Raw genomic sequence first — 25105 nt, 5'->3', positions numbered from 1 at the left:
ACTCACTTCTAATACTCCTTTGTTGGAGAGAAAACGGTATTTATGTTATTGTTATGAATCTTTATTTCGGCTTGTACAGAACAAGATGAAAAGGAAAAAAAAAAAAAATGATTTTGCCGAAAAGGTGTAGGCTGAAGCCGTAGCTTATAGTGCATACCCTTTTTTCTTATGATCAGCAAAAATATGAGACATTAGCTTTTACTCGGTGGAAACAAACAATACATAAAGAAGAAAAAAAATAAGTAAGACAAAATATAAAATTGACGTTTCACATCCTATAATGTTTTTGATAGTATACTTTAAAATTATAGTGTTTTGTATTTATTTACAGTATTTTCTTTAAACAATTTCTGAGGCCGGATTGTGGCAAGATTTATGAAAAAAATCCGTATACATTTTAAGTTTTCTAGTAATAATGTCAGATGAAGCGTTCCAAACCCAAAAGAATGAGCCCTCTACCGTATCTCTCCGTTGCCTTGAACAGGCTGTGTGCTGCAAAATGTGCTACAATTCGGTCCCGAATTTCCCGCGCTGGGCTGCGGATGTGACGTCACATGACGCTGCATGTGCGTTCTCCCCGTTCTCCCGTGCCGGCTTCACTGTTGGATGCAGTACCACCAACGGCCGTCGTGGTGAAGGGTGGCGCTAGAGAGTCTCATTTCTTAAAAGGAGCCTCAAGCGCCTTTAAACTTGAGGATAGAACTGCACATTTTTAGGTTGTTATTACAACTATTCCAAATTTCTCTAGCCTTAACTGATGTACATCTCTTTTTAATATTAGTTCTTGCTGTCGTCATCTCAAACATGAGTTTCCCCCTCAGGTCAGAGCGGTTTCTTTTATCTGGAACAGGTCCTGAATGCAGTTTGGAAGCAGTTTCTGCTGGGCTTTAAAAGGCAAATAAAACAGTTTTCTGCTCTACTGTATCATGGAATTTTAAGGTATTATATTTAATAAAAAGATTATTTGTTGGTTTATAATAGTCAGATCTATTAATTATCCTTAAAGCTCTTTTCTGTAATAGAAAAATAAGGTTTGTATTTGTTTTATAGGTGTTACCCCATATCTCCACACAATAAGTCATGTATGGAACTATGAGTGAGTTATACATTAAAAACTGTGCTCTTTGACAGAAAAAATAATTCGTTTTATTTACTATTGCTATTTACTATTGCTAGGGTTTTAGACATTCTTACATTTACATTCAACATTCAACATTTACATTCAACATTCATATATTGATGTGTTGATATGAATGCATTCCAAAATAGAATCTGGAACAATCTAAATACAGCAGCCAAAGAATGCAAATCAAACATTACATTTAAAAGAATAATAAAAACCAGTTTGATGAAAAAATATCATGATAATTGTTAAGTTAGGTGGGTTTTCTTTTTTTCTCTCTCTCTTTTTAGCACCATTGTCATATTTATTTTCAGAATGCGACTATCTGTGTTTGACGACATCTATTTTGTGTTATTTTATAACTTTGTTGTAGTTTTCGTTTTGTTTGTTTGTTGTTTTTTTTAAATTGCGTATTTATTTTTTTTTTGTTTTTTTTTTATTATTACATTAACTGAAATTTGATTTCTTAGGAAAAAGGGACGGATAAAATAAGCTTAGTCTTTCTGTTCCCTTTCATTCAAGGAAAGAGATTTGTAGTCATGATATTGAACTGTTTTGTTTTTCTTTTAATGAATGAAATAAAAAAAGAAAGAAAGAAAAGAATGAAGAATTGATCTGAATGTGGGCATAACTTACTCTTGGAGATGGAGTTATGAAGACTTAGGGCTCGTGAGTTTCTCTCAGCTCGGTCTAAACATGCCAGCCGGGAAGACGAGAGGGAGGAGTCGCTCGCTGACGCCCTGTCATCGCCAAAGTCTGCACCCAGGAACTAAAGACAAGACAGGTCATGATGAGAGGATGATAATACTGCCAGAGACAGCAACACAACGTTTGGACGTCCTCTCGTCTGGATTAGTCACCTGCTCGTCTTCCAGGGGAAGCTTGGGTTTGACGGCCAGGATCAGGTCAGGCGTGGCGTCCCTCAGCTCCCCCACGTTCTCATAAATGTGCTGCTCTGCCTTCAACCTGGTGTTGTCATACACATGCCTGTCCACCAGGGGGAGAGAGGGGGGGAACACCAAACAAAACCTGATTCAATCCAAATGTGTAAACAGAAACTGAATCAAAATTCATCTTAGACAAATATCTCTGGATGGATTAGATCTGAGCTTGACCAACTGCTTGTTCTTGCTCTTTGTGATGATTAAACTCAGAGAAATTCCATTTTGGTGAGCGGCAGATATCAATATTGTCTGACTGAGTATGTGCTTCATGCAAAGTTTCTAGTTTGAGCTGATTTAAGTAACTGAACAGGAAATGGCAGACGCTGCTTGGAAGGCCTGTCAGGTGAGGAGAGCTGGACCACAGTGCAGACCATCATATATCCATTACAGCTAATGTTTATTTAGATGTTTCACGTGAAGTCTTCTAATATACAGGACTGTCTCAGAAAATTAGAATATTGTGATTTTCTGTAATGCAATTACAAAAACAAAAATGTCATACATTCTGGATTCATTACAATCAACTGAAATATTGCAAGCCTTTTATTATTTTAATATTGCTGATCATGGCTTACAGCTTAAGAAAACTCAAATATCCTATCTCAAAAAATTTGAATATTCTGGGAATCTTAATCTTAAACTGTAGAATCGCATACCCTACCTTTAAAGGAGATACAATACAATATTTTTGTTTTTGTTGACACAAAGGCTATTAATAACCTGTCTGTGAAGGATGGAACATTTTCAGTAAGTGGCTCCAAACCTAAGGTTGAGTTTTTCAGTTGGTAGGTTTCACTTCTTCTTCCTCCCACTCATGTAAGGTTGTAAGAACAATGGTCTGAGGGTTTTGAACACATACCCGTCACACGTATCCGTGTTGCACATCTGCTTTTCCAGCGAGAGGCTGCGTGTGAGTTTGGAGGAGCTTCCCTCCTGGCTCTGGTCACCTGCGTGCTCCTGCAGAGACGTGGCCCTCAGCAGAGGTAAGCTGGGCGGCGGGACCAGCGCGCCCTGACTTCCATCACCCTGGCCTTTATCGCAGGGCTGTGTGTCGCCCCTGTCGGGTTCTGCAATCACCTCCGTCCTCTCCACCTCGCCGACACCGGCCGCCTTCAGCTCGTCTTCTCCGGCCTGCTGCTCCTCGTCCTCGTCTTCCCTCTCGTCCAGCACCCAGGCCTCTCCCGACTGGTTCTCGCCAGGCTTGCACTCGGCATCCTTGATGGCTTTCTGGTACAGTTCAGAGAAACTTCTGCGAAACATCAAACAAAAACAGACTTTGTATGAATAAAAGCTCCACACCTTCTTCCAGTATGAATCATAAATTAATCAAAAAGAACACTGCAAAAACTTAAAATCTGAATATTTGTCTTATTTCTAGTTAAAATGTCTCATTTTTAGTCAAAGAAAATCTCATTACACTTAAAACAAGACTCATCACTGGAAAAAACAACAATTTTCACCTGTTTCAAGTAGATTTTCACTTAAAATAAGTAGAAAAATCTGCCAGTGGAACAAGATTTTTTCGCTTGTAATGAGAAGATAAAACTTGTCCCACTGGCAGATTTTTCTACTTATTTCAAGTGAAAATTTACTTGAAACAGGTGAACATTGTCAAATAACAACTTATTTTTCTGGTAATGACTCTTGTTTTAAGTGTAATGAGATTTTTTGACTAAAAATTAGACATTTTAACTAGAAATAAGACAAATATTTCTGGTAAGATTTTGAGTTTATTTGCAGTGAAGCTAAAAAGCAACAGTGAAAACCTTTCAATGTTTCACTTCCTGCCAGGAATTAGGAGACATTTCTCAGCCAGGATTTGTTGTCACAGAGCAAGCATTTTAGGGCTGAAATATACATTTATCAGAGAGGTTTTCTGAGAATTCTTCTTCTGCCAATGTTATTTGTACCTGAGAGCTGCAGAAATGTCTGCCTTAATATTGCCTTAGTTTATATCCACAGATGTTTATCTACAGAGACTGCAGTTGAGTGGAAAGGCGCTGGTTCCAGCAGGGAAGCCAGAGTCACCGTGATTAAACATCATTAGAGGGATTTATGGGTTGTTAGCCAGCTGACTGCAGGCTGTCATTAACAGCAGAAAGCGCTGTGACCCTTGAGTGGCTCTTGAGCGGTTCTGAATGGACTCGTCCCACTAAAACCTCTCTTCCTTGTTAACTGTCTCACCTCCCCTCTTGCACTGGTTGTCTATTTTCTGCTGCTTATTTGTTAACAACAGGTCCCTGCTCTGGCCACACTTTAGGCAATTCAATTCAATTCAATTCAATTCAATTCAATTCAATTCAATTCAATTCAATTCAATTCAATTCAATTCTATTTATATAGCGTCTATTACAACAGAAGTTGTCTCTAGGATCTTTCCAGAGACCAGAACATAAACCCCGAGCAATTATTACATAAACAATGGCAGGTAAAAACTCCCCTAGTGGGAGAAAAACCTTAAGCCAAACAGTGGCAAGGATAGGGATGGGAATTGATAAGATTTTTACGATTCCAATTCCATTTTCGATTCTGCTGTGCTTAACGATTCGGTTCTTTATCGATTCCCTTATCGATTATCATTTGGAAAAAAAGCACAACAATGAGGCAAATGGCGTTAATATGATAGACCCCGTTCGTTAGTTAATTAGTTACCAGCAATATTATTAGCTAAGGACTAGCTAACGTTGCTGCTGCTGCTGGGCTGAGAATTACTGACATTAGTCTGGAGTGGATCAAAAACGTGACATTCATTGATTGTTATTGCTGCTGTGTACACAAATGTTTTAGTTTACTAACACTAACTAACTAATCTCATAGCCATCATTTTTGTCCATCGATCCTGTAGTTTCTTGTGCTGGCCCCCTTTTTTCTCTTTTGTGCATGTTTGCAGGCCGGAGCTTCAGGAGCTGCATGCTGACCTGCAGTCCCCCTGCCTGCCAGTGTTTATGTAATAATTGCTCAGGGGTTTATGTTCTGGTCTCTGGAAAGATCCTGGAGATAACTGTTGTAATAGATGCTATATAAATAAAACTGAATTGAATTGAACTAACTAGAGGTTTACTAACACTAACTAGGTTTACTAACACTAACTAGAGGTTTACTAAACACCAACTACAGGTTTACTAACACTAACTAGAGGTTTACTAACACTAACTAGAGGTTTACTAACACTAACTAGATGTTTACTAAACACCAACTAGAGGTTTACTAACACCAACTAGAGGTTTACTAACACTAACTAGGTTTACTAAACACTAACTAGAGGTTTACTAACACTAACTAGGTTTACTAAACACTAACTAGAGGTTTACTAAACACTAACTAGAATTTTACTAACAATAACTAGAGGTTTACTAACACTAACTAGAGGTTTACTAACACTAACTAGAGGTTTACTAACACTAACTAGAGGTTTACTAACACTAACTAGGTTTACTAACACTAACTAGAGGTTTACTAAACACCAACTACAGGTTTACTAACACTAACTAGAGGTTTACTAACACTAACTAGAGGTTTACTAACACTAACTAGATGTTTACTAAACACCAACTAGAGGTTTACTAACACCAACTAGAGGTTTACTAACACTAACTAGGTTTACTAAACACTAACTAGAGGTTTACTAACACTAACTAGGTTTACTAAACACTAACTAGAGGTTTACTAAACACTAACTAGAATTTTACTAACAATAACTAGAGGTTTACTAACACTAACTAGAGGTTTACTAACACTAACTAGAGGTTTACTAACACTAACTAGAGGTTTACTAACACTAACTAGGTTTACTAACACTAACTAGAGGTTTACTAACACTAACTAGAGGTTTACTAACACTAACTAGAGGTTTATTAACACTAACTAGAGGTTTACTAACACTAACTAGAGTATAACTAAACAATAACTAGAGGTTTACTAACACTAACTAGAGGTTTACTAACACTAACTAGAGGTTAACTAAACACTAACTAGAGGTTTACTAACACTAACTAGAGGTTTACTGAACACTAACTAGAGGTTTACTAACACTAACTAGAGGTTTACTGAACACTAACTAGAGGTTTACTGACACTAACTAGAGGTTTACTAACACTAACTAGAGGTTTACTTACTAAACACTAACTAGAGGTTTACTAACACTAACTAGAGGTTTATTAACACTAACTAGAGGTTTACTAACACTAACTAGAGGTTTACTGACACTAACTAGAGGTTTACTAACACTAACTAGAGGTTTATTAACACTAACTAGAGGTTTACTAGACACTAACTAGAGGTTTATTAACACTAACTAGAGGTTTACTAACATCAACTAGAGGTTTACTAACATCAACTAGAGGTTTACTAACACTAACTAGAGGTTTACTAACACTAACTAGAGGTTACTAACACTAACTAGAGGTTTACTAACACTAACTAGAGGTTACTAACACTAACTAGAGGTTTACTAACACTAACTAGAGGTTTACTAAACACTAACTAGAGGTTACTAACACTAACTAGAGGTTTACTAACACTAACTAGAGGTTTACTAACACTAACTAGAGGTTACTAACACTAACTAGAGGTTTACTAACACTAACTAGAGGTTTACTGAACACTAACTAGAGGTTTACTGACACTAACTAGAGGTTTACTAACACTAACTAGAGGTTTACTTACTAAACACTAACTAGAGGTTTACTAACACTAACTAGAGGTTTATTAACACTAACTAGAGGTTTACTAACACTAACTAGAGGTTTACTGACACTAACTAGAGGTTTACTAACACTAACTAGAGGTTTATTAACACTAACTAGAGGTTTACTAGACACTAACTAGAGGTTTATTAACACTAACTAGAGGTTTACTAACATCAACTAGAGGTTTACTAACATCAACTAGAGGTTTACTAACACTAACTAGAGGTTTACTAACACTAACTAGAGGTTACTAACACTAACTAGAGGTTTACTAACACTAACTAGAGGTTTACTAAACACTAACTAGAGGTTACTAACACTAACTAGAGTTTTAATAACTAACTAGGTTTACTAACACTAACTAGAGGTTTACTAACACTAACTAGAGGTTACTAACACTAACTAGAGGCTTTACTTATAAGGTATTTTATTATGTTACTACTTAAAATGGTATGGCACGTTTAAAGTGGAAATGTTCATTTATTGGTTGAAAAAAATGTCATGCACACACAAAAAAAGAGGGTCAATAGAAAATATAAGTGATGATTGGTCCAGGACCCAGATTGTTTTTATAAAGCAAAGAAAGAGGTGGCTGGGGAGGAAGAGGAGCAAACAGACCGTAACGGCACAGTGAGGAGGAGGAGGTTTGGAGACACAGAAACACTGGTCACAGAAAGGTTAGCTGCGGAGGAGTTTGGTCCAACAAACCCAGAATACATATAAGAAGGTGTCGGGTGAAATATAAGGAACACGGCAGCTGGAGCAGTGAAAACAGAAACAACTGGACTTGATTGAGGACAGCAGACAGGTGGAGGAAGAGAGGTGGTGAACAATGAGGCCACCTGTCTGCTGAAGACGGGGACGTGTGATGGTGGAACCTGGCCCAAAACAGCTCCCTGCTGGAGTTTTTTCATAATAAAATATATGCTTCAATTGAATTTGTGGCAATGAGGCAAATGGTACTAATATGATAGGCAGTGTTTGTTTGTTAACTAGTTACCTGAAGTATTATTAGCCAAGGACTGAGAATTAATGATGTTGGTCTGGAGCGGATCGAAAACACGACAATCATTGATTGTTATTGGTTGCTGTGTGTACAAATGTTTTAGCATGTTGATAGTATTTTTTCCCTTCGACGATATAACCACTTGGCTAGTATTGCAAGTTTCCCTGTTGTCATCTTTTTTACTCAAATGTAACCAGACTTTTGAGCATCTGTATCGCTTTCGTTTACTATTGACTGTTGGCTTACGCACATTGCTTAGTAACGTGTGTGCTGACGTCATTCGTGCCCACTGGATTCGAAAAGCGAATCATTTACAAAATTTGCAAACGATTCCAAGGAATGGAAACACTGCGGACCGATTCTGAACAAGAACCGGTTCTGGATTCCCATCCCGCTCAGCGACCACGTACCTTTTGTTCCTACTCCCTGACCTGCGGGACACTCACCTGCGAGGTTTGCCGTTCTCGTCCGGGGGGATGACGGTGATGTGGATCTTGTGCGCGGTGCGCAGCAGCTTGGTCCTCTCGTCGGGAGTGAGGTGGACGAGCGAGTGTCCGCACAGCCGCACCACGCGAGCCCAGAGCTGCAGGCCTCCGCTCTCGGCGTAGCAGAACCGCTGCAGGTCCGTCACGAAGCCCTCCTCGTTCATCAGGAAGCCCGGCTGGCCCACTCCGTCCCGCAGGGGGGTGACCTCCAGCGCCTCGCACCCCCTCGTCACCAGCTGGAAGGACACACACCAAGCCATCCGGGGAAAGGTTTCATATAACGCTACAGCACGTCTGGTCTTCAACCGACCCAAGAGAGCAGGTCTGGACCTACTTTTAAGAGCAAGCTAAAGACTCAGCTCTTTAAGGAGAAATCAAGGTGGAATTACAAGCTGAGATCGTGAGCTTAGAGAGGCAAGCACCAGCAGCAGTGGAATCAGAATCGAAGAGACAAAGGCACAACCCGAACCCCCACGAAAAAAGATGTCTCTGGGAACCTCCTGCAAAAAAGACCCGCTGCTGTGGCAGGTCTACTTTTAAACGGTCTAGGAGTAGGGCCTCATTTATGGTTCCGCGTTACACCAACGCAGAGCCTACGCCGTAGGCTACGCCGTAGGCTACGCCGTCGATTTAACGCGGAACCATAAATCAGGCTTTACGGTAATGTGAAGTGCGCCTGCCAAATCCTGTCGGCGGCGACATGATCTTAATTGATTTGTGCGCGACTGTTGTATTTGCACTTTTTTTATAAGCTGCATTTGTTATTAATAAAAGTTGTTAATATTAATATTAAATGTTATGTTGTTATTGTTCAGTAATAGTGTTTGGTATTCAGTTTCTGAACGGTAAAGGCTCAAGCCAACAGTTTGGTAATACCACTTGAGGCTTACGTCATCATTTTTAATTAGTCACGGTAATACCGTATACCGGGGTAAAATGTGGAGGAAGTTTGACGGTATCAAAATTTGGATACCGCCCAAGCCTACTGACCAGCACGTATCCATGCTGGACCCTCCTGTGTGATTTCTTGCTTGTGTTGTTCTCTCAGATGTAAGTCGCTTTGGATAAAAGCGTCTGCTAAATGACAGTAGCAGTAGTAGTAGTAGTACTAGTAGAAGTAGTAGTAGTAGTAGTAGTAGTGGCTACAACAACTCACCTCGAGCCTTTGCACCACCTCTTTTATGTCCTCTGACTGATTCTCCAACACACTGATGGACACAGACTCTCCTCGCTCGTAGAAGATATCCAGACACGGCCCCCCTTCCTTAGTCTCTGTCACGGCTTTCCAGCCGATGACGTCCCTGCAGGAGCAGTTGAACACCACCCTGCGGGTGTACCTCTCGATGAGCACCACCGACTCCGCCGACACCCCCAGCAGGCAGGGGAGCCTCTGCTCGTCTGCGTCCCAGTCCCCCCGGCCGCTGACCATCCCGGCCCACACCAGCGCCCCGGCGCTGTGCAGCTCCGCGCCTTTAGCGCCCTTCAGCTTGTCCTTGCGCTTCCCTCCCAGAGAGAGCAGGGGGAACTTGGTGGAGGAGTCGATGGGGGTGGTGGTCACGTAATTCTCCGCCAGGTCCTTCAGGTACTCCTGCCGCGTGCGGGTGGCCATGGAGCGGAACTTCTCTGACTTCTCCGCAGCGTTTTCAGCATTGACTGCCTTTGCCAGGAGGAAGTCTCTGAAGGCAGGCGAGCGAGGGAACCGCGCACCCCTGGGGAACAGGGGGCCGAACAACGGGATGTCTTTAGAGCGTGTCACAGCCACTCTGGAGGGAGAGAGGAGGAGAGGAGAGGCAGTGTGAGGGAGTGCTGCAGCAGAAATGCTCTTGTTCTTACCAAATGGGAACGGGAGTTGAGAATGGAATTCAATGAAGCTTGGTGAGACAAGGCAATAGATAGAATACACTCTACCACGTCCTGCACTCGCTTTACAACTTAAAGAACTGCACAGAGCCCATTTCTCCAAATCCAGGCTTTCTGAAATCAACCTGGAGGTGGAGGATAAATGCAGCAGATGCCAGCAAACTCCTTGCCATATGTTTTATACGTGTCCGGCACTCCAAATGTACTGGGGCAGTTTTTTTTCCACTCTGTCCTCAGTTCTTGATTTCGTTTTGCAACCATGTCCACTTATAGCAATATTTGGGACCCCTTCTATTAAGTTAGCTCTTAACCTTAAACAAAAACAAATCATTGCATTTACTTCTCTGTTAGCCAGACGTGTAATACTACTACACTGGAAGTCCACCAAGAGCCCCTCCATAGCCCAATGGCTTAAGGATGTCGTGTTTTTTTGAAAATGGAGAATGTGGGTATGTAGGGGAGGGAGGGGCTCTTTTTTCTAGTTTTTCAATTATTTTATTTTATTTCTTTTGGGGTAATTTTGTTTATTACAGTTTTTTTTTTTACTTTATAATATGTTATTATTGTAATATGTTACTATTTTATTTACATATACCATATTTTCTGGACTATAAGCTGCACCTGCATATAAGCCGCATCCGCTCTATTTAAAAAAAAAAAAAGATATGCAAGCTGCAGATATTTATGTTGTTAGATTAGATATTTACTACATGTACAGAAGGATTTTGAACTGTAAATGATGTACATGTTTGTACCTAAATAGATCCTTTCCTAACAGTGTCTTTTAACACGGCAGCAACTTTGCTGATTAAAACGGGACAGAACCAAGATAAAATAACCGCTATTAATTTATCTATTTATCTGTTTGAAATCTGCTTCTACCTACTTCTATCTGCTAAAGAAGAAGTAGTGTATTCTTCTTTGCATTTATTTAGTCTTAGTTTTGATTCTAATTCCGGTTAGAGCGCCCCGAGCGGTGGAAGAAAAATCCACAGATTAGCTGCACCTTTGTATAAGCTGCATGGTTGAAAACTTATGGAAAAAGTGGCGGTTTATAGTCCAGAAAATACGGTATATGTTACATTTTGTTTGGGTTATAAAAAATAAAAAGATATTTGTATTGTACTCTACTGTGAGCAATGCTGTACAGGATTTCTTTTTGAATTAAAAAACAAAAGAATAAATAAATGCTCTTGTTCTCCGTGCAGGAGGCTGCTGTGTGCTGCTGAAGTGCAACAGATTAGTTTTCTCTAGCTGTCACACACCCAGCATGATGTGGCTGTCGCACCCATCGCAACACCCATCTTCACATCAATTTACACCACTTTACAACACGTGTAGGGTGATAAAAGTGTGAATTAACTTGGTTTCTTTTCCCTAAAACTCTAAAAATCTTGTCGTCACCAAATCCCCGTGTGTCCGTGCAGCAAAGAGAGTAGAGTGGGACCTGTAGTAGGTGTTTTCAGTGCAGGCCTCGTGGACCTGAACGATGATGAAGACGTGCTGGAAATGGGAGCGGATGGACTTTGGGGTGAAGGGCAGGGCACCCGGCTCCTGGAACACGATCGTCACGATGTCATTACCGATGTGTCGCTTCCTCAGCAGCTGATGAGAGGACAGAAGCACAGAGCCATTCATTCAGCCGGCTCATCAGAGCCACATCTGACCAGACGGCCAACTTTAAACCGCATGCTTATTCGCCCAGAGGTATCATGTTGATATTGTAATAGATTATTTAAACCAATCCAGGCACAAAGTACAACCAGGCCTGCTCGCAGTAGCAAATGGACAATAATAACATGTGCAATAACAAGATGTGCAATATCTGTGCAATATCTGTCTACCTCACACACATCCTACCTGCTTTTTTTGCACTGTTTTTCTTTCTTTCCTGTACTGCACTACTTTTTTATTTTTCATTCGAATGTATATACTGTTTATATTTTGTAATTATATATTTTTTACCTTTTTTTACCCTTTCCCTGCATGTGTGTGTTAAGTGTACTGCTGCTGCACTAAGTGAATTTCCCCATTGAGGGAGAAATAAAGGATAATCTTATCTTATCTTATCTTATCTTATCTTATCTTATCTTATCTTATCTTATCTTATCTTATCTCTTATCTTAGAAATGTTATCATTCTTGCAATATCAGACATAAAATATGCTGTACTTGGACATTTAATGTATTGAGCCACATACACATACAACATAGTGACAAAAGGATGTGAACATCTGGGAGCATTATTTTATTCAACAGTGTTTTTAGTCAAAGCGGGTGAGCGGGTGTCCTGTCATCTACTTCATAGGTGAAATAGGGTGATACATGATAATCTAGTGTTTGAAATATATTAAAGGTAATATGGCAAGAACCAAATAGACTGTAGAAGACCTCAGAAAAAGTGTTTTTGAAGTTTTGGGAATGAATGAAACCAATCTGAACTTTCATATGCCATATGCTTGGACAAATGACGACTCAGCATTCCAGTATGAGGGTCTAATCCTATCTGTGAAACAAGGAGGTGGTATTATTATGGTTTTATTATGGTATTATTATGGTATTATTTGGAGCTTAACAAGCGAATTTCGGGAGCAGGACCACGCCTCAACCACGCCTCCTCCGGCACCACGCCTCTTCCGGCAAACCTTCAAATACCAGCCTAACCTTCACTTCCTCTTCGCCCTCGTTCTATGCACCCCTCCCCCCCACCCCTTTTCTCTTCTCCTTCTTCCCTCTCTTTCTCTACCTCATAGATTCCTAGGGGGTTCGTCGTTGACCGGGCGCTGTGGCGGATTCCCTACCAGCTTCCCCACAACGCATCGACTGATCCATAGATCATCATCATCGCCATTGTCATCGTCATCGCCATTATCATCACCATCGTCATCGTTATCATCTTCGTATCAATAAATCATTTAAACGTATCCTGTTGATGGCGTGGTCCTTGCTAGTGAATGTGGTATTATTATGGTTTTGACCTGGTCAGCTGCATTTGGGTCAGAATATTTTCCATCACTGATGGGCCAGTCATTTCTAAAGAAAACTGTCAGGACATTGTTGTTCACTGATTTGCTATAAACTGGGTCATACTGCAAGGACAGAACCTAACAGAACAGAACATGTCATTCTACCACAGTAGAACAGGAATATAATTCAGGAATATAACTTTTGGGCTTAAGAGTTTTTCTCCCCATAGGGTCGTTTTTACCTGCCATTGTTTATGTAATAATTGCTCGGGGGGTTTAAGTTCTGGGTCTCTGGAAAGATCCTAGAGACAACTTGTGTTGTAATAGACGCTATATAGATTGAATTAAATTGAATTTTGTAAGTTGATGCACTTTTTCATGGTTGCAGGAAGTATTGTGATTCAGTTGTTTCTGCACAAGAGGTTGCAGTAAAGGAGGGAAATGTTCAAATATTTATGATATGTAAGGATTCATATAATTGAATTATTTTCTCCGAATAAGTGGCCAGTTTCATATTTTATACTGGTTATTTCATTGGGTTCTTTAACACTGTTGTGAAAATGTAATTATGTTTATGGTTACAGTTATGTGACAGATAGGAGGGAGTTGTCACCCCTAGATTTAAATAAATGATAGACTGTTAACAAACTGATAAAAATGAATGATATTTGTTAATTGATTCAAGCTGAAATCAAGTACCTAATACTATGCAAAATAATAATAAGTTAATTATCAACTTAAAGTTGAACATTTTTACTTTAGGAGACCATTATGGCTTTACTATTAACAAATCTTTCAAATGACCAATCATGCCAAGCAACTGAATAACTGAACAAATGTCACAAAACTCAAATACGTGCTGAAACCCTTTTCTGCCGGGAGTGAACACTGGGGGGCAGGATTTTGATGTCACACTTGGATCGGGGCACAGAGGCCTTTTCTAAAGCGTTTTCACAGCATAAACAGAAATGGGTGAGGACAGGTGGTTCAGAAACAGCAGTCTTTACAAGAACAGGACAAACAAGAGAGAGAAGACTTAGGGGTGCTTTCAGAGCTGTGGCCCGTTTGTTTTGTTCCGATTCAGGGGCTAAATCGATACAGTTGTTTTGTTTTTAGTTTGAGGCGTTTGTGTTCACAAGGCAACCGTCTGTAGCGGTTCAAAGCTGTTAACAAATGCCATGCGCGAACCAACTGTTCTCTCATTGGTCAGAAATTAACGCAGAAGGAGTTTCCCCTTCCGTACCCCGGGAAAAATCACAATGGTTATAACCCCTTTCACATAGAGGGCGCAAAGCGCAGACCACCGCTGGCTTTCCCATTCATTGTGTATGTGCTACCGCGCCGCAGGAGCGGACCGCTCTGCCGCCTAGCTTGGCGGCACCTGCCGCGGCGTTTATGCCTGCCTGCCTGCCCGAATTGAATTTTTTTTAATTTCACCGTACCGCGCTGTGACGACATCTCGGCACGTCCAAAAGGAGAAGAGAGAAAAGGGGGAATAGAGAAAGTTGTGTCCAATAGGAGAGAAAGGGGTGGAGGCTGCACCGACTCTTCTCCTTGCGCCGCGGTCGCACATACACATGAATGGAGTTGTGTGGGTTGCTGTGTGGATTCTGTTCTCACTGCAAACAAACCGCTCCAGGTCTGGAATGGAAGCGAGCCGAGACCACCTCTCCTAGGAGATCTTGGCTCGCTTGTTTTGTCCCACATCCGAGCGCGATTGCTGTGTTCACATGTACCAAACCAACCGATCTTTAGGGGGAAACGCCCCCTGTTTCGGAAGTGAGAAAGCACCCTTAGACATGTTCAAAAAGGAACGTTTCTGCGATGTAAGAACACCATTTGTCTGTTCTCTGTTTCATTGGGGCTCGTTTTACCTGTTGGGTGTTGTTGGCTGTGTAGGGGAGCATAGTGGACACGTGGAACATGATCTCATAGTCCTGGTAGCGCGTGTAGAGGGAATGCGTCCCGGTGGAGTCAGCTGCATATCCGCAACACACACAAACACACACAAACACACACCATGAAGACACACACATGGTACAGAGGTCAGTCATGGTCCCTGAACTGAGGACCGACACGAGCGTCGCGGCCGGGCCTACGTCCTGACGTCTGTCCTGCTGACGGGACAACAGCCATGACATCATCAGTAGGCCTGTGTTGAAAAAATCGATTTTCTGATTCTAAATCGATTCTCATATTAATTCCTAAAAATCGATTTGTACGTCTAAAGATCGATTTTTTTTCATCATTACATTAGGCCTACAACTTTTGGTATTTTTTTGTTTATGCCCAAAAAAAGGATGTTTTGTTGGACACAATGTTTTTGCCTTTAAATATGTTTAAAAGTATGAAAGCATTAAAGTTTTCTCTTAAAATTGCATGAATTGTCTATATTTCATTACTTTATATACTGATTTGGGGTTAACTTTGCATAAAATGCTAAAGACCAAATTCTCAAAAATTAAAAACCCGAAAAACACAGAAAATGGAAAACATAAAAGCGATTTCATACGTCTCTGTTTCCTCCCTGGATCTGTTTGATAATTCTGCCACACGATGTTTCTGAAAGCAGTTCTATCAGCATTCTGGGAGCTGATTAGTATAATACTAGTATTAATATGTTGCATAACTACAGTCATATAATTCAAGCAACAGCTCAAAAAACTGTTTTATCGAATCGGATGAAATCGAATTGGATCGGATCGAATCAAATCTTGATAATCGATTCTGAATCTTAAGAATCGGAATCGAAACGATTCTTGACATTTGAATGGATCCCCAGCCCTGATAATCAGTGATAATGTGATTTTGCAGACATTACTCAGATTGGGCTAAATGGGACTTATCTCCAGCTTTGAGCAGGACACCGATGTCCTTCTGATCACCGCGCCGTGACAAAGCGGAGTATGATGAATAGATCAGGGTGATGTGCATGTGTTGGGCTCACTCTTGTTATCCAGCTGAGCTCTGTATTTCTCCCAGCCCTTCAGCCGCACCCGCTCCCCAAGCAGGTCCAGAAACTCCTCGAACGCTGGCCCGGAGCTCTCGTTGTTGTACATGTCCTCCTCGGAGCTCTGCCCGGCCCGGCAGTACATCACGCCAACCTTTCGCTGGAAATTCAGCTACATTGGAAGACAGAAAAGCACAGTTGAATACGCTTTTAGAATTTAGTCTGTTTTTTTTGGTTAACCACTCAGACTGTTGTAATAGAGGATCCCCGTTTGGAATCCACAGCTGATAGTTCAAAAATGTTTTTACAAAAGTTTCAACTTCCTTCTGGCACTAAACAGTCAGTCAAATGAGAGGATTAAGAATGCATAGGAAAGGGAACGTGGAATTCAACTGACGAATTAGGTTCAACAAAGTACTAATTATGATTATTCTTAATACGCTCTCTTTGTTTTTTTTCCTCTTGATTGAATGTTTCCATAATTGCTCAGGTTCATCCACCATGCAGGTTTCTGTGAATCTGCATTCCCAACCATGGACTGTGTTTCTCATTGTTATAAAACATTGTTAAATTACATCGCTACAAATGTGTGCTTGACTTTCTCACATTTGGACTTGTACATTTGCAGGATTCTGTGAAATTATACACGATATCTGCGATTCTGCTCTGGATTTCAAGCCTTGAAAAGACCTTCCTAGGAAAGGTTCATGTGGTTGTAATGCAGGTGTAAATTAAGCTTGGTGCTGAACTCTTTCAACTTCATTAAAGCTGAGCAATAATTGTGCAGAATGAAATATTGAAGCTCAAGATTTTGTAAATTATGGTCCCGTTACTTCATCATCTGCAGTAAAATGATGCCAATTATCACAAGAAATGCTGTTTGCAGTGATGTTTGTTTGTTGTTGTGTATTTAAGTGTTTTTAAGTGTTTAATTTAATTCAAAAGGCTCATAGCAGAGATAGATGAAGAAATTATATCCGAGTTGAGTCTGTTGGAGAGTTCACTGTTAAGCCAGTTTGGGACGTGGAGTAACATAGAGTACAGAATTAGAATATTGTGCCTTCCTAATCCAAATTTATGCTTCTATCTAATGTATTTTTTTTTCTTTAATAGAAGGTTTTATTCATGTAAACTCACTTTTATAATAAGAATAGTAAAAAGAGGAAGAAAAAGATTCAATTTAAGTTTTTACTACAGATTACATTTGTTGACATTCTGATCAGAATCAGATTCAGAATCAGAATCAGAATCAGAATCAGAATCATCTTTATTGGTTTCCAGGTTCGAACATTGTCCAACAAGGAATTTGACTCCGGTTATTTTGCTCTTTAGATTTAGAATATCAAACAGTAAATAAACAAATGTGGCACTTATTGACATATATACAATTAAAGAACTGAAGGTGCAGCAGTATGAGGTAGAGAAAAATGACGGCTCTGAATAAAATAACAAAATACAATTATACAAAACAAATTATACAAAAATACAAAAAAGTGAGAGGTGCAGCAGAGTGAGGCAGACATGATTATTGCCGGAAGGTGCATTGTTACAGCATGTAAGTGCTATTGTTGTTATTGCACGTGATTGGTTGGTTTCTCTGAGACTCTATTAATTGTGAGAGTTGATCAGAACAGCTTGGGGGAAGAAACTGATGATATTAGTACATGCAGTACTGGAGTTGAGGGGGGATGAGGGGGATGGCATCTCCCCCTGAAATAAAAACAGTCCAAATCATCCCCCCTGTAAAACTGCCATCCCTCCTTTCCATCCCTTATGTCATTTCATCAATGAATGTGGTTTTACTGCTATTTCAACATTTAGAGTCATCACCAGAAAAACAACTTATTTGACAATTTTCACCTTTTTCAGGTAAATTTTCACTTGAAATAAGTAGAAAAATCTGCCAGTGGGACAAGATTTATCTTCTCATTACAAGCAAAAAAATCCTGTTCCACTGGCAGATTTTTCTACTTATTTCAAGTGAAAATCTACTTGAAACAGGTGAACATTGTTGTTTTTTCCAGTGATAAGTCTTGTTTTAAGTGTAATGAGATTTTTTTTACTAAAATGAGACATTTTAACTAGAAATAAGACAAATATTCTTGTTAAGATTGTGAGTTTTTGCAGTGATCATTTTACTTATCCTGTGAAGGACAGAGTCATATTGATAAGATCAGAAAACTGTTTTTTATTGTTGTGTTTTGATGTATTTGATGTAAGCCCAGTGGATATTTAAAGCTTACAGAAGGCTGCATTTAACTGCTGCTATGTCATTCCTGCAGTATTTCTGCAGGTGTTTTGGTCAGTGCTATTATTTGTAATATATTATATTATTTGTAATCAGCACAAATTATCTGTCCCCATATGATAAAATCCACCACCCCCCCGATTTCTTTTTACAACTCGAGTACTGAGTACATGTGTTGTGATGCCGAGCGACTCACCCCCTGTTCGTCCAGCTTGAGCAGGGTGTCGCGGACCTTCGGGGAGTTGGACGCCAGGCGAAGGCACTGCAGGTTGAGCTCTGGCATGATGAACTCCAGCAGCCTCTTGGGAGACAAGCCCCTGGGGGTGGTGTGACGCGCCGCCGACGGCACCGACTCCTCCAGGATGGATCCTCGCAGCGTTTTCATCTGGAGACGGTAGTAGTCATTAACACATCTCATCATGTCATGTTCTTGTCTTTTGTGATTAGCTTTTTTTATTTTCATTATTCCAACAATACAATAACAACAGTAATCCCCTCCTCCCCCCAACAAACAAACCCCTCCCAAGCCTTGCTGGTTACCAACATCTGCCACTGTGTACCGTCATGTACAGCTATTACACTGTTGTATCAATGTAGACATAACAACATAACTAGAACAACGATAGACACAGAAAATAACTCCTATGAAAGTAAATACATCAAATAAGTAAAGTAACCAATACATCAAAGTACGGAAGAGTATTAGGGCCAGGCAGGAGAAAAATAAAAATAATATTTTAGAGGAGGAAGATTTTTTTTTCATTATGCATTTGGAGAAAAAAGTCAAAATGTGGAGAAAAAAGTTGAAATGTCGAGAAGAAAATCAAAATGTCGAGAAGAAAGTCGAAATAATGTTGAAGTACAATTTCGACTTTATTCACAAAATTGTATTTCAACTTTATTCTCAAAATTTCTACTTTATTCTTGAAATTTCGACTTTATTCATGAAATTTCGATTTTATTCTTGAAATTATATTTCAACATTAATCTTGACATTTCGACTTTTTTCTCAAAGTGCGCAATAAAAAAAAATCTTCCCCTCTCAATTATTTTTTCTCCTGCCTGGCCCTAATTCTCTTCCGTATCAAAGAGATAATTGGTTCACAGAAAATAAATAAATAAAAAAAAAAAAATAAGAATAGGAAGGAGCACCGTTATGTACAACTTAAAACTTGCATCTCTCCACTATATATTCCCCTTCAGGAGCCCTTTAAAAGGTTGACGTATTTGCCCCACTTTGCTTCATATAGATCCAGTCTTCCCAGACATTTATATGAAATTTTTTCGAATGCTGCAACTCGTGCCCCACTCTTGAGGAGAGGGCACTCTCTCCGTCTTCCATCCCCTGATAAGTATAGAGGGAATATGCATGACGTCACAGATGCGACTTCACAGAGGGTTACGCCCACTAAGTGGCAGAAAGACTGAGTGTCAGAAAGACTGAGTGGCAGAAAGACTGAGTGTCAGAAAGACTGAGTGGCAGAAAGACTGAATGGCAGCGTAAACTTTCAGTTTGAGCAACTGGAAAACATCTAAAATGGGAAAGAGCTGTTGTGGGATCGACTGTACTCATATATTTAGCAAGAAATCCGAGTTATCATTTTACAGACTGCTGAAAAATAAGCTTAAGAGAGACAAATGGATCGCTGCAATTCACAGAAACAACTGGATTCCAGGCACCAAAACGTGGATTTGCGGTTCCTATTTTGTATCAGGTAATGTTGGATTTTTGGGTAGCTAACGTTAAACGGTAATATTAATGTCCATGGTTCTTGGGGTAACTGTACGGGTCACTGTCAAGTCCAACTGCCTTTAATTTAAGCCAATAATCAGCTGTTATCCCGTCTTCTCCACTAGTTGCAGCTGTTTTTGCCACTCAGTGTTAGTAAGGGGGCTGGTCCAGTGGGGAAGTGACGTCAATGCAGACCCTCTATTTGTCTGCCAATCATGATACTAGTTTGGACATAACTTTTAATATGTTTATCCTGTCCTGTCAGGAATGAATGATCACTCAAAATAAATAATCTAGGGCTAAATGGCATTTGTATCTCTGCATTTCTCACACAGATTATCATAAATATTAGTCCAGAATTGTTGGACTTTTCCCATGACCATAAAACGTGAACTAAACTACCTTCCTCAGACTTACACCGCCACCAATTTGATGTGGGTATCAAGTCATGTTCAAGGCCGTCAGGTTTACCTCTGTGGTGCGAAAGATGATTCTGTAATTGTACTGAGCTCCACTGGATCCTTCTTTCTCGTCTCGTCGGAAGCTGATGGCCACCGGGCCGAGACGATCATCCATTCCGAAAAAGTTCTGGTGTTCTGCGTGAAACAGAAATGGAAATCCCTCAGAGTTAAATCCTGACTCAGTCCCAGTTTTCTGACCCAGAGAGCGATTTCTATTACTGCTCAAAGCAAAGCCCTCCCCAGAGTTAATAACATTTTCTTCAAGCCGGCCCTTCCGTAAAACCGTCATATCGACTCCGGTGCATTTATACTAAAGAAATGGAAAATACACCCACTCTAAAGTAAAATTATAAAGCTGATACCTTATTTTAGAAGAAGATTTATTTATTGTATAAACATATTTACGAAGCTTTTGATGGAGTTTTGAAGTTTGTCCCGCTTAACTAAATTCAACATTTTTACTGACTTTCTTTCAGACTTCACTATTAACTCACATTGAACTTGATTAATGTGAAATGTGAAGAATATGAGATTGCATTTGATTCCTGACATAGACCTGATATGCAAACACACAAACAATAGTAGGCCTTTTAGTCACGATCGCACACACGCACATGACACAACAGCCTGAAACACTGAAATAAGATCTATTACATGATATCGGAGCATTACCACATCTTATATGTTTTAATACCTGCAGTGAATAACATGTCTACGAAAAGATAAGTTCTTGAAGTGTAGTGGATAAACTGTCAAAATACACAAGTGCCCTAAAAGGTGCCCTAAAAATCCATGATAAAAAACCACGTCGCTACCATCACTGTCATACAGAACTGTCTCAGAAAATTAGAATATTGTGATAAAGTTCTTTATTTTCTGTAATGCAATAAAAAAAAAAAATGTCATACATTCTGGATTCATTACAAATCAACTGAAATATTGCAAGCCTTTTATTATTTTAATATTGCTGATTATGGCTTACAGTTTAAGATTAAGATTCCCAGAATATTCAAATTTTTTGAGATAGGATATTTGAGTTTTCTTAAACTGTAAGCCATGATCAGCAATATTAAAATAATAAAAGGCTTGCAATATTTCAGTTGATTTGTAATGAATCCAGAATGTATGACATTTTTGTTTTTGTAATTGAATTACAGAAAATCACAATATTCTAATTTTCTGAGACAGTCCTGTATACTCAACAAATATGAAATTTAAAACTTTGAGAATCTGATAAAGCACTCAAATGTCTGCTTACTTTTTAAAATTATCCATATTGCTGCAGCTCCCCACTTGAAAAAATGTGTTACTCTCTGAGAAGTCTACACGAACAACCAGATCTGTTACCAGGGGGGAGTGTCGTGGACCCCAACGCTAAACTGCATTTGGGAAGTCATTATTCTCCTGTATTGCAATGACTCAATGGAAAACTCTGCCAACCGACATTATTTCATGTACAAGTCCCCACACCTTCTCACATCTGGCCAAGTGTTGGTTACTGTCAAGACAAGTGTGTGTACATTTATGAGTGTGTTGTGTGTGTGTGTGTGTTGGGGGGGCAGCCTAGCTTTAAATCTTAGCTGCCAACATCTGACAGATCCCATGCTCTATTGAATCTGCTTCCATGTTTTTATTTATCTATTTTATCTATTGTCTCTTTGCTTTGTTCTGCTCTTTTACCTATTTTTTCTTTTTTCTATACTCATTTTTATGCACTATTCCATCAACCTGCCCAGGGACTACAGGTGGAAAATAGCAAGCTGCTACAACCTGGAACAATGCATATTCTCTTGTACAAGATTAATGTGTTATTATGAGCTGGGGTGGGTAGTGGGTTTCGTGTTCTACTTGTTTTGTCTTTTTTTTGTGTGATATACAAAACCTTTAATAAAAAGACTGTGATTAAAAAAAAAAAAAAACTTCCTGTAGACCTGAGGTCTGCTCCAACTGTCAGCTCCTTTAGATCAGGCCTAAAAACATTACTGTTTACTGAAGTGTACTCCTAATTTAAATACTTACCTGCTGTACTTTACTGCCCTTATTTTTAATAACTTGTGCTTTTTATTATTTTACCTCTTTTCTTATAATTTTATTTCATTTTATTTGTTATTTACTGTTTAATTGTGTCTTGCCGCTTTTAATGTTGATGTAAAGCACTTTGAATTACCTTGTGTTGAATTGTGCTATACAAATAAACTAAACACAAACAGAAGCAGCTGCACTGCTGTGGTGCACCACCCACCTTTCATGTAGAAGTACTTGCGATAGTAATGGGCGCCCAGGTCGGCGTGCTCTATGAAGTAGTTGCTCTTGCCCTGCGGCTGCACGTGGCTCTCCCTGGGCTCCTCCAGGACAGAGACGGCATCGTTGGGGGTCCGCAGGCTGGACCAGAGCCCCCGCCTGGCCGGGGACCCACCCAGACCCACCTGCTCCTCTCCCCCCGTCTCGTTGCGGAAGTGGGGGCAGCTGAGCAGGAGCTCGTTGTCGTTGCCGTCTCCCTCGTCCAGCAGCGACTGTTCCAAGTCGTCCCCGTTGCCCCCGTTGGCCCCCCCGCCCTGCGCGGGGGAAGCCGGGCTGGCCTGGGAGAGGGGCCGCAGCTGGGAGGCGGCCGAAGCCCCCGAGGTGATGTTCTTTTTGCGTCCGATGCTGTCTCTGTTTGTGGCCGCCTCGGTGAGGTCAAACAGGAAGCTCTGAACATCGTAGTGGGCGAAGTTCCTCACCCAGGCGCCGCCTCCCAGGTTGTCATAGGGACCTTGTTGGGGGATCTGAGGAGGGGTACTTTTGGATTTTTTACCAAGACCTTCAGGCTTGGGTGGCTTTGCAGGTTTTGGGGAGTCCACCGTGGAAGTGGACAGACCTCGGAAGAAGCCCTCGGGCTCCGGAGGGTTGTCCCGGAGTCCTAGGAGCAGGAAAGGGTCTTTGAAGCGCAGGGCGTTGGGACTCAGGGGTCCCGGGTGCTCCGCGCCGGGCTCCTGGGCCTGGCTCTGCCTCTCCAGCGACGACAGGCTGCCGTACTCCCTGTGTAGCAGCACGCCGGGCTCCCCCTGCCCCCCCGCGCCAGCCTTTTCCCCCGCCGCTCGGACCACCTTTCCCCCCGCCTTGGCCGAGGAGTCCAAGTCTCCCAAGGTGACGTCGCTGTTACTCCTCTGCATGATGTGGCCCCGGCCCACGGAGCGCAGGGTCAGCCCCGCGCGGCTGGGCGTCAGGCTGTCGGCCTCTGTGGCGTTGCCCTCCCTCCTGGGGGGCCACTCCACAACGCCCGCCTCCCGCTTGTCAAAGTTGACGGTGGCGACGGGCGGCCGCACATTCTGACGGCGAAACTTGCGGATGAAGAGGTCGTCGGACTGCATGGTGCCGAGAGTTCCTGTTGAGTGCTGTCCCAGTTCCTGGTGTATGTATGCTGGTGGGAAACGCTTCTGCTGTGCACAACGGTGAAAGAAATCCAGCTAGGTGGAAGCAACAAATGTCATTCTCAGTCCCAACAGTTGGGGTGGCCAAACCTTCCCAAGCCTTTGGCTCTCATAGGAGCCGCGGCCAGATATTACAATCTGTTGTGGAGAGTGAATGATGGAGACAGAAGAGAAAGCGCCGCTGTCGCTCGCTGCACAGGTCCATCCAGCTGTGCACATGTGTGTTTAGGTCCAGTTGCAGGTTGCTCTTTTCCAGTGGGGTGAGAGTGAGAGGATCAACTCCGGGGCCCGACTCTCTGCCCTCTACGTAGGAGAGGTCCTGCCTGCATCGACCCGTACAACATGGCATCCATTGGTTTCCACTCCTCAGTGCCTGCAGACTTCATCCACTGGCCACCTGAGTAGAGAAGACAAAAAGAATTGACTTTATCTTCATTGACAGCTCTCCACGCAGCCCCGCTGCAGCTTGTCAGAGTCCGGACGGCTGCGATAAACAAGTTATTGGGTTTCAGCATTAAAGCAGCAAGCAGGTCTGACGTGTGTTGTATTGTTGAGTAATGCCTCGTACCTCGGTTTTCTCTGTATTATTCTTTCCTTTACACACTTTCCGCTCCCATGTTTCCCTAAATAGTTTCATATCAAACGTAATTCTCAGCACATCCCCCCTACACACGCTCACAATGGACAGTACGAACACAGGGGAGGGGGCTTCCTGAATAGCTGACAATATAGCGGTGTACAAGAAAGAGAAATACAACACACGTACACACGCTCTTGACAAGCAGTTTTATTGCTGTGCTCAAAGGATAAAGTATAACAAAAGAGAAAACTTTGCAAACAAAGTATTTTCGCTATCTTAGGATCTTAAGAGTCATTTAGCTTTGTGCTCAAGGTTATGAAACCGCAAGCTTCCCTTTTGTTTTTGTTTTTTTTTAAACCTACAAACAGTATTCATATTTTAAACAGCAACTTACCCCAGAAATAAAGTGTGCATGAGATAAAGCTCAGCGTGTGCTCATCACCATCTGTCACCCGTGCCCTCGCGCTGAGCAAACCTGTGGCAACTAGCTCAAACTCAACTCTTTCACCGCTGTCAGTGATCTCTCAGGCTTCTTCCTGTCTGACTTTCTTTTTCTCTTTTTTCTTCTTCACATGCATCACTCGTCTTGTGTTTGCAGCCTACAGAGCAGGTGCATGGGTGCAGAGCAGCTCCAGACAGAGCCACGCACACAC

The 25105-nt window shown here is 41.2% G+C and overlaps 1 protein-coding gene across 1 annotated transcript in view; it reads right to left on the bottom strand.

Annotated features, from left to right (window-relative positions):
- Nucleotides 1–24898, bottom strand: part of LOC133460166 (signal-induced proliferation-associated 1-like protein 2) — a 37322-nt gene extending 12424 nt beyond the window's left edge. The window contains exons 1-12 of the mRNA XM_061740728.1: nucleotides 24847–24898; nucleotides 22705–24269; nucleotides 20473–20597; nucleotides 18466–18654; nucleotides 16019–16193; nucleotides 14946–15049; nucleotides 11554–11711; nucleotides 9403–10009; nucleotides 8208–8482; nucleotides 2927–3316; nucleotides 1984–2110; nucleotides 1760–1892 (exon numbers count right to left, since the gene is read on the bottom strand). Coding sequence (XP_061596712.1) covers nucleotides 1760–1892; nucleotides 1984–2110; nucleotides 2927–3316; nucleotides 8208–8482; nucleotides 9403–10009; nucleotides 11554–11711; nucleotides 14946–15049; nucleotides 16019–16193; nucleotides 18466–18654; nucleotides 20473–20597; nucleotides 22705–23812 — 3391 coding nt within the window. The 5' untranslated portion in view covers nucleotides 23813–24269; nucleotides 24847–24898. The remainder of the gene's footprint in view (nucleotides 1–1759; nucleotides 1893–1983; nucleotides 2111–2926; nucleotides 3317–8207; nucleotides 8483–9402; nucleotides 10010–11553; nucleotides 11712–14945; nucleotides 15050–16018; nucleotides 16194–18465; nucleotides 18655–20472; nucleotides 20598–22704; nucleotides 24270–24846) is intronic.
- Nucleotides 24899–25105: the final 207 nt, after the last annotated feature.

This window comes from Cololabis saira, chromosome 14, assembly GCF_033807715.1.
Source record: "Cololabis saira isolate AMF1-May2022 chromosome 14, fColSai1.1, whole genome shotgun sequence".
NCBI classification, from domain to species: Eukaryota; Metazoa; Chordata; class Actinopteri; order Beloniformes; family Belonidae; genus Cololabis; species Cololabis saira.
Note: the sequence above shows the minus strand (reverse complement) of the source record. Positions and strands in the feature narration are given on the sequence as shown.